The 14,833-nt window shown below is 37.4% G+C and overlaps 1 protein-coding gene across 1 annotated transcript in view; it reads left to right on the forward strand.

The window, feature by feature from the left end:
- Positions 1–14,833, forward strand: part of EPB41L4A (erythrocyte membrane protein band 4.1 like 4A) — a gene marked incomplete at both ends in the record, with an annotated part of 129,664 nt that overhangs the window by 69,167 nt on the left and 45,664 nt on the right. The window contains 5 exons of the mRNA XM_079548648.1: positions 1,093–1,190; positions 2,301–2,421; positions 8,347–8,434; positions 9,826–9,914; positions 10,287–10,350. Of these exons, the coding sequence (XP_079404774.1) occupies positions 1,093–1,190; positions 2,301–2,421; positions 8,347–8,434; positions 9,826–9,914; positions 10,287–10,350 (460 nt within the window). The remainder of the gene's footprint in view (positions 1–1,092; positions 1,191–2,300; positions 2,422–8,346; positions 8,435–9,825; positions 9,915–10,286; positions 10,351–14,833) is intronic.

Genomic DNA, 14,833 nt, shown 5'->3' on the forward strand with positions numbered 1-14,833 from the left:
CTTGGATTGGAGGGTGTCGCTTTCAGACCAGAGGGTGTCTCGCTCAGATTGGAGATCTTTTCTCTTGACTAGGAGACTCTCTGGCTTGCTCATTGGAGATTCTCCCTCTTGGCTCTCCTGTTTGGCTTGGAGACTGTCTCGCCCATTTTGAACTGTCTCCCTGAGTCTCTTCCTTTCAGCTCTGAGACACTCTCTTTCATCACAGAGACTATCTCAATTTCAGAAACCCTCTCCCTCTCTGGGATAGTATGAAATAAGGCCCAATAAGCATTAGGCTCCAAATCATTTGTGCCTCCTCAGATCTGTCTGAGCCACAACATCCCTGTCTCAAATATCTGTTCAAGCTCTCAGGGTCTTTCATGTGTTCTGGAGTAAAATTCCATGACACCGAGGATGTCCATCTCTCTGAAGTCTCTCCCAGGCCTCTCCACACACAAAAAGAGGAACGTCAGATGACCTACCAAGGCCTACCAATCTGTTCCCTCTGAGCAGAAATGATAACAGAACAGTGAACAGCCATCTGGGGAATGTAGTAGTTCTTCTTTTCCGGACAGGTGCCCGGAACTGGAGCATTAAATGTGTAACTCCCAGTGTACTACATGATGTTATGATGTGGAATACCGATAACCAAAAATCAGAAAATCATTGCAGTCCTCTATGGTAACAAATACAATGAGGTACTAATAGTGTACCCTCACTTTTTTTTCATGGGGGAATGGACTTTATGAGATCTGCTTCGTGGTCTAGATTTGATTCTCTGGTAGTTGGAGATGAAACCATTGGGTCAGCATTTCTTCCTTATGGTGATCTGCTAATCAGGTCTGTCCTGTACATTTTTTCTAGTTCTTAGCCCTCTTCCCCACTTCCTAACTTTCCTAATAAAGTCAGGAAGACTTCTTCCCTACCTAGGTTCTTTCAATTGATTAATCTTAGTTGTGGTTTAAAAGTCAAAAGAAGAAAAGTGATTCAAACAGAAATACGTGTAGTTATGCTATGTGTTGCGTTGTCAGTAAATGGGAATATAATGAAGCATTACTTGGTACATCATATCCAATACTGAAATAATAGTTTTGTCTTCTTTCTTTGTTTTAGGTATCAGTTTTTCTTGCAAGTCAAGCAAGATATCTTACAGGGCCGCTTGCCTTGTCCAGCCAACACTGCTGCACAGCTGGGAGCGTATGTAATTCAGTGTAAGTTCTGCTGGGCAACTACAAGCTGCTGTATGTCATATCTTGTCTTTTGCACATAGATCATTTTCGTTCTTTCATAGTCAAAGATTGCTTACTGTTAAAGTGCAGAAAGTGGCACCTCTGGCAGGACTTACAGGATATGCAAGATACGGTTTTTATTCTGATTGTTTTCCTATTTATGATGCTGAAGCTTTTACTCTTGTAGTCAGCCTATTGTTCTGTATTGCTTTAAGGAGATATTTTGAGAAACGCTCAACATTCCTACTGAGTATATAACATTCTTGATCTAAAAACTATTAAAAGATAAAAAGAAACATGAGTTATGAGATGTCTTTTTCTTTGGAGCTCTTGTAGCCACCTTTTTTACTTCAGTGGTGATTGGATAGAAACCAAAAGGGAATGTTTTTGTAGATTAACCCAGTTCGTGCTGCTTTTAAGAAATAGTAACTTTAACAGAGTTTCACAGAGAATAGTTAAGATCGGCATATTTATTTTATAATTACATGATGATGCGTAAATTAATCTGAGCAATATATGTGAATTTAAAGGTGTTTAAAAAAAATCATTGCTCATCCATATTTTTTCATTTAGGAAAGTTAGAAAATTATTTTGATTTTAAAAATGTACCTCATGTTCAAGGAATACGTTGATATTTTATTGAAGACTGAAGTCTGGTGTTCCTTTATGAGAAATTGTCCTTGGAAGAGCCTGCTTCCAGAAATCTCCATACCCATTCCCACACTGACAATTCTGAGTCTTAGAAGTAGTATAGATCTCTTCTGTTTGCAACATTACAGCAAATTCAGAGGGGATAAATACTTAAAAAACTGTACTTCTCCATCTGCTATACATACTAGTATAGTGGTCTACTATGGACAGTTGTATATGTAAGTTGAATATTATCATCTGCTTTTCTTCTAAAAAATGTAGGCTTTGGAGTTTTTAACTGTTGGCATAGTCAACTTACTGTCACTTGGAAAGAGCCGTATTGGCACAAATAGATGGATTAAATGATGTGGTTTTTTTTGTTTTTTTTTTTTGTTTTTTTGTTTTTTGTTAACATAAAACACTGAATTTGTCTAACTTTTTTTCTCATCTTTTGTACTGCAGCTGAGCTGGGGGACTATGACCCATATAAGCACACGGCAGGTTACGTCTCAGAGTACCGCTTTGTTCCAGACCAGAAGGAAGAGCTGGAAGATGCCATAGAACGAATACACAAAACTCTGATGTAAGAATTCAATACCTGTGGGAGTTTTGTGGGTGGAACTGAATTCAGAAATGCTCGATAAGTGGAATTGGAAGTACCCTCTAATGCAGAGTGGAAGTCTACAGCTCTCGAAGAGAGCACAGGCCATCTAGTTATAACCCTCAGGGACAGAGAAAGTTTTCTGTAGATGGAGTTTTCTTTTAGAAACCAAATGAAAAACTGATTGGAAGTCAGTCCAGCCTTGGGTTTTTCTAAATGAGGACTTGCAATAGTACTCCAATTTCCTCTTTTTGGGAATGAAATAAAAATCTTTTGACATCTTTGAGTTTGGTTCTCTGTTCAGTGCAGTTTTCCTGTGCAGTTTTGGGCAAGTTGTTCACTATGCACATGCCTCAGTCTGCTGTTTGTAAGATGGGTATAACAACATTTCTTTTCTTAGTATGGCTCTGTGTATTCAAATAATGAACTGTTAGGAAAAAAAAAAAAACAACTAATGCAGTAATATAAAGTACTTAGTACAATGAAGCCTCTATTTTCTTGCCAGATCCTTAGGTAGGGTAATGAAGGAGTGCTTGTAGCAACCTGCATGAATCTTTGTGGCAGCAGCTCACATGGGAGGAGGTACCAGTGAAGCAGCTTGTATGCCCATGTTTTAAATGATAAACTCAACTGCAACATTTGCATGAATTAAAAAGTTGGGTTTTTTTTTACAAGGTATAGAGTCTTTTCATTTTATTATTAACTAAGATATCTTATATAAAATGCATTGGCACTTGTCACTGTAATGAATGCCACAGTAAGAAAGACAGTTATGATTCAAAAGAAAAAAAAAACAACGGCGCATAGAAACAGCCACCAGGCAGCACTGAATTACTTAGGTCACTTGAAATGCTGTTTTCATGACAAAAAGCAAACAAATTAAAAACTTTACAGGAAACCTTAATGCATTGTAATCAGATGGGCCATCAGATTGTCATCTGATGGGCCTCAAAGACTGAGACATCCACTACAGAAGTTTGCAGATATCAAAAATGTACCTGAAAACATTTCTTTCATATATAGAGGAGCTGAAAGGCAGAAATACGCTGGAGTTGTGATACTTGGCAAGAACAATTATTGAAGAGATTGCAGGAGTAGAATATTGTAATTACTGTACAGGAAAAAGGAGAACCAAAGAAATCTGAAACACGTCTATCAGCAGACTCAAGACCCAAATTATGCTTGGAAAATATTGGAAAGGAGAAATTCATTTAAATAATAGAGACTGCAAAGCTTAATTTCTCTGTCAACCAGGTATTAGAATGATAATCACCTTGAACACAAAAATTTAAGAACACTACCCTGTGCAAATATAGTTTAAATACTTGATGCCATTGTGGCCAGTGTTCTTAAGGAGAAAGTTTAACTCTACGCTATCACTAAATGTACAAAAAGGATTTAAAATATTTTTAAAACTTCAGTAAAAAAGAATTCAGAGTCACTTTCTGTTCTGCTTACTCATTTTCAGAAATAGCCCCTTATGTATGAAATGCTTTCAGTAAGTTTAGTTTTAGGCTGAAGTACTGTTGGTGTAGAGTGACAGAGCCAGAGCCAGAGCCAGCAGTTACTATGTGAAAGCACTGTAAGTCAGTGCTTTGGCTTCCCAACCTGCCAGTATTAGACCACAATGCCATCAAAATTCAAAATGTAGAACTGGTTTTGAAAATAAAATAAAGAAGTTCAACTGTACATAAAGCCAAAACAAACATTTACTTGCTTATCTCCAAATTCATTTTCCTGGTAGTTCTAAAGAAGCTTGTTCTAACAAGTCCAAGATAGGAGCAATTGTGATATAACCATTTATTAACATGAGAACAGTAAAAAACATTTTGTGATCATACCTTTTGTCAAAGTCATGTAAAGATAATCAGAACTAGCCATCTTGTATGTAGATCTAGATTTCTTGATTTTCTTACAAGAAATAATAATAAAGCCACAATCTGGATAAAAGTTAATTAATTTCTTGCCTTTAATTTTGTATGTTAGTACTACTTGTGCATTGTTTGATGATAGTAGCTATTAACACAGAGACACAGCTGTTCTCTTTGAAAGATCTTCATGTAATTGGAGTCTGCACCAGTTGCCACATTGACCTGAGTTTTTCTTTAACAATTGTTCACTAATTATTTCTGTATGGTTGCCTGTCTGCTTTTTAGTAATTGATGCATTATAGAGAACTTTAATACAGATCTTCTTATGAAGTAAAAAAAAATAGTGGTTTTTTTTTTTTTCTGATCTAGAGAATAGAAAGTGAGGCACAGAGAGTTTGGTTCAACATCACAAAGGTTGAATTTGAGAATTGAAAGTTGAGATGAATTGGTACCCACCAGATCACTTCATTCATAGAATCACAGGATGGCTTGGGTTGGAAGGGACCTCAAGGATCGTCAAGCTCCAACCCCCCTGCTGCAATTCATTCTTTGCCCTTAAGTTTCTCTACTCTTTAGCATAATAAAACAGAGTAAGACTTATTTGCCTCAAAAGTTTGTAACCTTGAAAAAAACGTCAGAATCCAGGAAAACTCTGGTTGTATCAGAATGACATCTGCCTTAAAAATAATATTTTACTTGCTTTCTGATCCACAGTTCTGATATTTTTTTGCCGCGTGGTTGCAATTAGGTGTCAAGGATATAGAAGTGTCAGAAAACAGAGTGAAGCTGAGATGCTCAGATGTTGCTGGTTCAGGATGGCTGTTGTCAGCAGCACCGCTAGTGTTGACTTTTGTGTGCTGATGAGAGCTCTTTGGTTAATTGAATGGGCTGAGAGCATATTCCCACTTGTCTTGCCTATCAGAGACAACATAGGGATGGGTTGATGAGGTGCTCTAAAAAGAGCTTTACTATCCTTTCTGGAGCTCTGAAGTGTTGCTTTTGCAAAACAGTTGTGGCACTGCTCTCACCTTGCTCCAGTTAGTCATGTTCAGAGAAGCTTTTGTGGATGTTTGTTATTGCTTGTATTCTACACAGCACTATGAATTTCAGGGATTTATTCAAGAGGAAGATTCTGGAACAAGTTTCTAAATCAAGAAGGATGAAGGAACTCTGAGATGTGTTTTGCAGTATTTTTTTTTCCTGACTGCATGAAGACTCTGCAGTCTGCTTACAGTGGTTGTTCCATATGTATGACAGTCCCCAGACACAACAGAGTGGAGTAAGATGAGCTTAAATTGTCATGCACATGTGGAAGAGCAAACAGGGTCTTTGAGGTGTGCACATGAGGAAGCAGGTACTCATGGCGCAGAAGGAAAGGATAATGGTCGCCCATTGCAGAATGGTATTTGCCCTTCCACACTGCTTGCTCCACACTGCTTGCTCCAGAACGCAGCAGGCCTGGGATTAACTGACAGTTGGCCAGTGAGCCTTCCGTGTATTCTGAATGAATACTGTCAGTGAAGCAAAAGGATGGCTAAAGTGCCTATGATAGTTTTGAGAGTTAGCTTTCAATATTGTTTTGGGCTGTGGGTGGTGCTCAGGTGCTCTGTCCACTGGAAGGAGTGGTTCACATCACCTGCAGTATTGTTAGGTTGCCTTCTCCATCATTAATTGCAAATCGTGTTTAACTTTTGAGGTTTATTGGCAAGATCTGTGGTGCTGAGGAGTGCTTGTGTTCTCCTGTGTGGCAAAAATTAAACAGTTCCCCTCTGCTGTGATGGGAATTATTTCAGTCGCAGAGCCCTTTACATTCTGTCTTTTCCATCTCCATTTGGGAGGATATATCCATTCTTTTCTTTAGAGACTTAAGCTCATGTCTTCACTTCCTTTAATTTTTTTTTGCAGATGCACTTTCTAATAAATTATGTATAATTGAAAATAATTATAAATGTGCACACAGTGCACTTGACATTTGAGCCTTTTGGTACTTTTAAAGACAGATGAGAATAGTGGGAAAAGTACATCAGCTTTTTTTTTTTTTTTTTTTTTTTTTGCTGTGATCAGTAAGGAAATACTAGCAGCAGTATTTAAATTGCTGTTAGATTCTAGAATTAATTAATCACTAGGTTAATTCACATCACTCGGTGCTGATAACCTGCCAGGGAACTCATCAGGACAGTAGTTCTTCACGGAACATTTTACTTCCATTTTGAAAGCTACCAAAAAGATATAAAAAATCAAGCACATTTTTGAAGAAGGAGTGGATAAAAAATATGACCAAAACATGACTGTGCTGAGTAGACAGAGTTTTGTGTTGTCTGAATTTCAGAAATGAGCCATAGCTCTACTGAGAGGTCCAGCTCTGGAAGAAAGGGATTTCTGCTACCAGCCTCATGTTGTTGTAGTTTAACCAGTGTTGGCAGCTATGCATTGCACAGCCTCTTGCTCACTGTCCCTTCCACCCCCAGCTGGATTTGAAGAGCAAAAGTTAGAAAAGTTATGGGTTGAGATAAAGACAGTTTAATGAGAAAGGACCAAAACAAGTAAACAAACAAACAAAAGTAAAACAACTCCACAAATCAAGTTATGCACAATACAATTGCTCACCACCTGCTTACTGATGCCCAGCCCCTGAGCAGTGGCTGTCCCCTGGCCACTTGCTCCCAGTTTCATGCCTGTGCATGATGCTATGTGCTATACAGTATGGAACATCCTTGGCCACTTTAGGTCATCTGTTCTGGTTCTGTCCCCTCCTATCTCTGCCTGTGCCCCAGACTCCTTCGCTGGTAGGGCTGTATGAAAAGCTGAAATGTCCTCGGCTCAGTGCAGCACTGCTTAGCAACAACTCAAACACTGATGTGATGTCAGCATCTTTTCATGAAAAGTCCAAAACCCATCATTATTTCTGTTACACTTAAGTTAGCACTGACGTTTCAGGTATTTCACTTTATTTTGCTGTTGTTTGTTTTGTTTTTACATTGTGAGGCATAAAATAAAGTTGGAGAAGCCTTAAAAATATCTGTTAGGTGAAGAGAATAAGGACATAAGAGATATGAACATGTATATGGCAGGATTTTTCCAGGTCTTGTATCAAAAGTGTGAGATCTTCTTCTCACCCTGAGTTTGAAACATTGCAAAGGCAGTGGAATAGTTGTTCAAGAGAACAATCAGGACATGAAGCAAGTTGGTGCATCTTTTTGAGTTGATGTATTCTCAATGAGTTATATGCCTGCTTTTAAGGCCTAAAATGTATTTAGTCTTGTACTTTAAAAAATTAAATCTTCTCCAGTTTGTATCTAATGTGTACCTGGTGGTAGTCCAGACTTTTTTTCCCTGAAGTTTTCCCCTACTGTTTCTTGCTGCATTCAGCTGACGATAGTTTTTCAACGATGAATTGGTATATACAAGTGGAAGGGTGAGATGGATCTTTGAAACTGCTGATCTCTTGTGGTAGTCTCCAAACTGTGTATTGCCAGTTGGTGTGACTTCCTATAGGCAAGTTCTTTTATGAAGAGAATAATATTTTACCTGAAGTTATGAACCTTGCTTTCAGTAATTCTTTGTAGCTTCAGCACTGCATTAGTCCTCTAATTAGTCACTCCATTCCTGCTTTATTACCATCCAGGTAGTTATTAAAAAAAGTTATTTTGCATATTCAAAAGAATTGAATGTTTAAAGAATTTGCGACAGCAGGGAAAGATCAGATGCTGAGTAAGTATATGTTTTACATGTGATAGTATGTATATGTGGTCGGCTCTTACAGCAGAGAATTTAGTATAAGTTTGTGTTGTCTTTATATACTTCTATATACTTTATATACTTTATATACTTCTATATACTTCTATATACTTTAGTATAAGCGTGTTGTCCAGTCCTATTTGAGGGCAGTGAAAGGAAAGTGCTGCAAGGAGAGAGACAGTGCAGACAAATGGTAGGAAGAGTTGTGTGTCTGTCCAGCAAATTGTGTTTATTAATATGATTTATTTTAATATGGTGACTGGAAATGCAGTGCTGTTATATACACTTTTGTTTACAGGGGTCAAGTTCCTTCTGAGGCAGAAGCAAACTACTTAGAGGTGGCCAAATCCCTGGAAATGTATGGAGTGGATCTCCATCCTGTTTATGTAAGTATTGTTTAACTATTTTAATCTTGCTGGCAATGCAAGAAAATCTATTATTGTATTGTGGGGGAGTGCATTTATACGACTTAGTCACCACAGGGTAACATAAAAGATAATAATGCACCAAAGGAATGGAAAGGAAGACTCATTTACAGACTGAATAGATTAAGTCATTAATACGTACAAAAGCCTACAGTGATTGTATTGTGTATATGTGATTGCACCTACAAAAGACAATAATCTCTACCCTAGAAAAAAGGAACTCATAGAAGTAACACGTATCAGGGCAAACGTCAGAAAAGTTGAGTGAGCGTTACAACTTTTGTCTTTGACACAAGAATTTGCACATTACGTTTGTGTAAATAAGCGAATACAGGTAACTTTTCATTACTATTGCAAGAACTAGTGTGGGGCATCAGCAGCGTCTGTCCTGTTCTGATGTTAATTCTGAAGTTCTTGCTAAAGGCATGGAATGTGTTTTCAACCTTTCCTCCACTGTACCATGCAGCATTGCACATTGCCTGTACTGTCTTAGCAAGTGCCTCTGCTTTGTTTGTAAAACATGTTTGTTAGGATTGGAGCCAAGTCATCACCTGGAGGCTGTGTGCTCCTGGCAGAAACGTCATCCTGTTTTGTTTGGATAATTGTGCTTGCAGGCTTTCTTGAATAAAAGAAAATCAGAGCTCTGGATGGGAAGCGCAAAGTAGATAGTTCACTGGGTCAGATATCAGAATGCTGTAAAATTATTTGAAAGAAAATAAAAAAATCAAGATAATACTAGAAGATTAGGTGTGTATTTCCTGCTGAAAATTGTGTAGCTCACAATGTTAAGTATTTTTAATGCATCCCATGGCTTAATCATGTTTATATCCAGCTCTGTGCCCCTCCCACCCCCAGAAAGCTGGGGGAGTAATTGAAAGAGGCTTTGACATGATCCAACAAAACCTTGTTAAATTAGTGGTGTTGGCCACTTTCTGCAGTTTCTCAGTTTCGCAGTTGGTATTTTTTGTGATTCATGCTCTCTAGCTAAGAGCTTTCAGGACTTTTTCTTGTTCTCTCAAGCAGGCAACTTTTTGGAGTTGGCTTTCTTCTAACCTCATGCAATAAGGTTTTCCAAACAGCCAAAAATAGTTCCATAGAAAAAAATGCTTTTGCTTTTCATCATAGGATGTGGAAACTTCTGTTCTTTCCATTGCTACCATTCTTTCTTGCTTCTCTGTATCTGCATGTAGAAGTTTTCATACTGGAATTTCCATCAGTAGATGAAGTGCTATGTTCCCATTTGCAGCATGCTCAAGTCAGACAGTCATGCCGGCTTCCTCCTGGACCTCACTGCTACAGTCATGCCAAGTGCAAATGTAAATAACTGAGTGACGTATGTTTTTATTTTATAGGGTGAAAACAAATCTGAATATTTTTTAGGATTGACACCCATAGGAGTTGTAGTCTACAAGAATAAAAAACAAGTAGGAAAATATTTCTGGTAGGTGTATTTTAACTGCAATCTGTGTCCAAGAAAACCAATGATGTACAGAAATGTATAGTTTTGAGGCATTTGTTTGAAAGGTTAATTGTATTGCTATTTTTAAAAAAGTATTGTATCCTTGTTTGTATTACACACATTTTTCGTTATTTATTAATACAAATATTGAAAAGTATTTCTCACATTAACATAGTTACTGATAGGTACTGCTAATTTTCTTTTAGTATCTGGTGCAGATCTGAAAAAATAATACAACCTATGAATCTGTTTTTATATAAACATATATACATATAAGTAGATACAGCTTTGTATTTTATTATTTGTAAAATTAAAGTCTCATTACATTCTATCTTTTTTTTCCCAATATTATAGGCCTAGAATTACAAAAGTTCACTTCAAGGAAACACAGTTTGAACTTAGAGTCCTGGGAAAAGATGTAAGTTTTTATTTCAAACTGTAAGAAAAAAAAAAAAAATCAAGAGCAAACTCATGTCCAAGTAATTCACAGTTCTTTTTCTATTCATCAGAGTTTATTTAATTTTATTTGAATTTTCTTCAAGAAGCTGGGTACTTAGTTAATTTTCTTGGTATTCACTGCCGGAAAACTATCCTTAAGTATAGTATGTTCCCAATGATGCTTGCAGTTTTATTAAAGAACAGAGAAAATATTTTCTGCCCAAGTATTGCGCACCAAAGGAGAGAACTTCAGCAGAGCAGGAATTAATACAGACCTGCTAGATTTTCTGCTCTGATCGGGATGTAAACTGCTTCTGCAGTGCCTTGTTTACATTGATATGTAGTGCTTTTAAACAAGTCAAAATCAGCAGGGAGAGGTAGTATCAATTGAAAGCTGAAGCAAGGAAAACACAGGAAGCTTTTAGCCAAACCAATTTTGTAGCTTGGAAAGAGAAGCAGCCATGTAATATAGCCTGAAATACATTTGTCAGAATTTAACATGATTGTTCCATTAGACTATTTGAGAGAAAAAAAATCACTGTTTCCAGTGGAGCTAGGATGGCAAGGTGATAGAGATTTTTAGATTGACTCAGTGGAAAAAGGAGAATATTTATCATCTGTACAGCATGGAAAGTGGGGAAGTAGGCAGGAGAGAATGTTAGTGATGTAGGGATGAGGTTGTGGTTTTCTTGTGTGTTTTTTTTTTTTTAAATTGCAGGCTTCCTTGGAATATCAGGACTGAAAATTTATACATAGATCAGTTGTTTTATAAGAAGTATTTGCCTGTTGGCACTATTCCACGTTACGCATTACCTACATATGAACATATATACTTATTTATGTAATGGCTGTTAGACTCATCCGTGATTTTTTCTGTGAGCCCATTTGATGCCTTCAGTACAAATGGGAAATGTGAGCATACTGCTGACTGGTTGTGCTGGTTCTATTACAGATAGCATTTCTTGTGCTTCTGCAGATGTACTGGCAAGTTTTGCTTTTGTTCCTCAGAAGTGGCTTCTTATTATTTGGTGTGATGAGCCATGGGTAGTCTATTTCTGCTCAGAGTTGTTTAAAGACTGGAAGAAGGTTGGGAAAAGCTTTCTCAGTGTTTCTCTTGAAGTATGAATACCTATTCATGTACAAACAGGCGTTGACTTTGGATTGCAATGAAATGATGTTGTGGTTTCTGTTCAGTGGTACAGATGTAAAGGTTTTTAAATTTTTGTTTTGAAATGTGTGGAATTGCAAAGGTTTAACATGATGAACAAAAAAAACCTGGGAGATTTGGGAAATGTGCTTAAGTTTAGATTGATGTTTACAGGATGTTGATGGCTGGCAAGCACTTGCTATTGTAATTTTAAGTCAAACTCTTTGACAGCATTCGGTAATTTCAAGTCTCAACAGGTACTTTTAGGAAATTGTTTGAGAGAACAGTAAGTACAAGGGTGTGTCCCATCATTGCAGCTAGTGCTCATCTGAAGTTTCTTCGGTTCTTCATACCTTAGCTAGTAAGGAAATGCCAAGATGGTGCAGAGAACCTTCCTCCTCTCTGTAAACTTTTTTGTGGTGGTATTTTGAAAAGTTATTCATTAGGATTGGTAGCCGTAGTCTCTGGATTAAAGCCATTGATACAATATTATAGGAGACTAAACATGCCATTTTTGCTCTATCCTGTATCCTGGGATATCACAGGGAATTAATATTTTCCTTGTAACGGATGTGGTGTACCAAGTCTGGAATGTGCAACTCATTTCCAAGCAGTTCAGTTACTTGGATGTACATAAGCTTTTTGGATACATGAACTCTTTCAAGTGCAGTCTGAAAATGGATATGCGTCTTAGACAATTTCAAGGGAGGAGTGTTTAGAGGGTTAAATTATTCTCTAGTATGGGACAACACAATTACAAGAAAAAGTAGCATGGCCCTAACATTAGTGAAAAATTGCATAGGCAGTGGCAGTTACGAGGAACACTCTCCATAGGAAATAGGTGGAAGCGTGCCATCTGCTAAAATTTGTTGGAAAGTACACCAGAGATGAAATAATGGAGAATTTCCCATGTCTTATATGGAGCTTTATGGCATTTAGCAAAGGAGTTAATATCGCGTAATAAGAAGAATGGATTATTTCTCAGTTTGAGTGCTTTCTTGAATCACATTTTCCATACTGTAGTGAAAACTCCGCGCAGGCTGGCTTGCCTTTTGTGTTTCCACACACTGGCTACTTCTGCTCACACTGGCAGGCACCTTTCAATGGTACATGCATTCATCAAGTGGAAGCAGTCTGTGCTTTTAGAGCCTGCGAAGTGTTTCTTTTCCTCTGAATGGCATTACTTAAAGGAGCTTCTTTGATACCTTCCTTCAAATAAATTTGTATGAGATTTTTTCAAACCTGCCAGAAGACTTGGAATGTATACTTCCCAACAAATGGGTGGAAGTGGACACCTAATCTCCTTGACAGTTTTAGAAATGACAGTTAAGATGTACAGATCTGTGTCTGTAGGCTACTTAAAACATGCACTTTAGGGTGCCTTTGTTGGGATAAATGTTTATGGCTGCAGCTGCCAAGTTCATTGTTTACATTATTTAACTTTTCATAAACTTGATTATTTAATAATCTCAAGATATTTGTTTTATATTATAATAAATATTTTTCCTTTGTTTTGTGGCATATGCTCTTGCAGTTATTCTCTCTTCCATAGGGACATTTCCTGTGTGTTTAACTTGTTTATTCTGTGTATTTTTTCCTGCGTACCTGTTGCTATTGTGTGAAAGCATGATTGCTGGGATTTTGGTTTTATCTTTCGTTGCTTCACTGCTTTGCTTACATGACATTTTTTTTCTGCCAAGGGGTATTGCTGTTATCCCTACACAAACAAAATACTGCTCTTGGTATTTGCCCATCAGTGGCTTGTTCTGACATGTGAAATGTGAAACCTGGGCCAAATCACAGAAGCCATTTTTCAGTAGTATTAATCACTGTATCATTATTTTGTTGTCTCCTGACAAGATCTATGCTATGAATTCTGATATGGGAATTTTTGTGAAGTCCTGAAGTATCAGAATGAAATTGGGAATGTCTCCCCTGTGTAGGTTGCACAGCAGGGCTCCCTAAACAGCATACAGCTGGAGAGAATTTTTGAAGATCATGAAGGAGTATTTTCCTGCACATTCCTTTAAGAAAACAGAGAGACACATCTGATACCTGTGCACAATTTCTGGTGGCGTAGATATGTGTTGAGCAACCTTGCTAGAAGAGATTTCAGCATTGTAGGTGGCTGCGGAAGGCCCTCCTGCACCAAACAAGGCCTGGTCACAGGGGATGTGCTCTGCAGAGGCCACTATTGAATGGGTACCTGGGTCATTTTCTCTGCTTTCTCCATGTGAAGAACACCACTTTCTTCCCAGTTTTCTCTCATCTGAGGAAGTGAATGAAACAGAGAAGAAAGTGGGTTGACAGATTTTGTGGTCTGGGAGCACAGATGTAATAATAATCAGAAGTTCGAGAGGCAGAGCTCTTTTTTGCCCACAGATACCGAGCAAGCCCTTCTGTACTGTCCCATGGAGCCCCATGCTGTTAACCGTACCCTTTTCCTTTGGTTTAATTGTGTCTGAATGTGTAAGTGAATGAATTCACTCCAGAATATATGCAAAGATTCTATACTTGCTATTTTTTGTATCCCCCTTTCACTGAACCAGAAATTGTTGAATGAAATTGTTCAATGCGTGAAATACTTGCTTTCATTGCTTCCTGTTTGACAAGTAGGGCCTAATGACAGTCTAAAATATTTTAAAATTTTAAATTTAATTTAAATTTAATTTAATTTTTAAAAAAAATTTTAAATTTTTGTTTAGAGGTGTTTTCAAATTTGGTTTATTTCAGGCCAGAATAGTCCCCTCAACAGTGTGATTAAAATTATTCACACATTTGCAAGATGTATCTTCTTCTGCAGTCTTTCTTAGTCAGGTGAAAAGTCTCAGCAGAATTCATAAGGTGCAGTAAGTAAAGACACTTTTAAGGAGCAGTACCAATCACTGATGCATTCTTGATGAACTTAAGGGTAGTTCCCCAGTCTGGTGGCTGAAACTTGTCTAAATACAAGGTGTTTTCTTAATTGTTGTGGAAGACTTTGGATATCTATATTATCTAAATATACATATTTAACCTCCTTTTATATTGTTAAAATCTGAAAAATAGTTGTAAGGTGGTCCTCACCTGTCATACACTATATTCCACCTTGAGTTACAAGATCTAGGCAAGAGTGTTTCATTTGATTTATTCCTCTTTCTCTTTCTTGAGAAGATTTAGCAGGGGCTGAAGAGGTGTTCTTCCTGTTCTGATATCCAGCTTAGCTAAAATTTCTACTAAAGACAAAAACTGAATTTTGGTCTTTGTTATGTTTTAAGAATTACACATGGCTTTTTTATTGTTTACATTTTTATTCACTCAAGCCAGAGTTGTTATG

The sequence above is a fragment of the Tetrao urogallus genome, assembly GCF_951394365.1.
Source record: "Tetrao urogallus genome assembly, chromosome: Z".
In the NCBI taxonomy this organism is placed as follows: Eukaryota; Metazoa; Chordata; class Aves; order Galliformes; family Phasianidae; genus Tetrao; species Tetrao urogallus.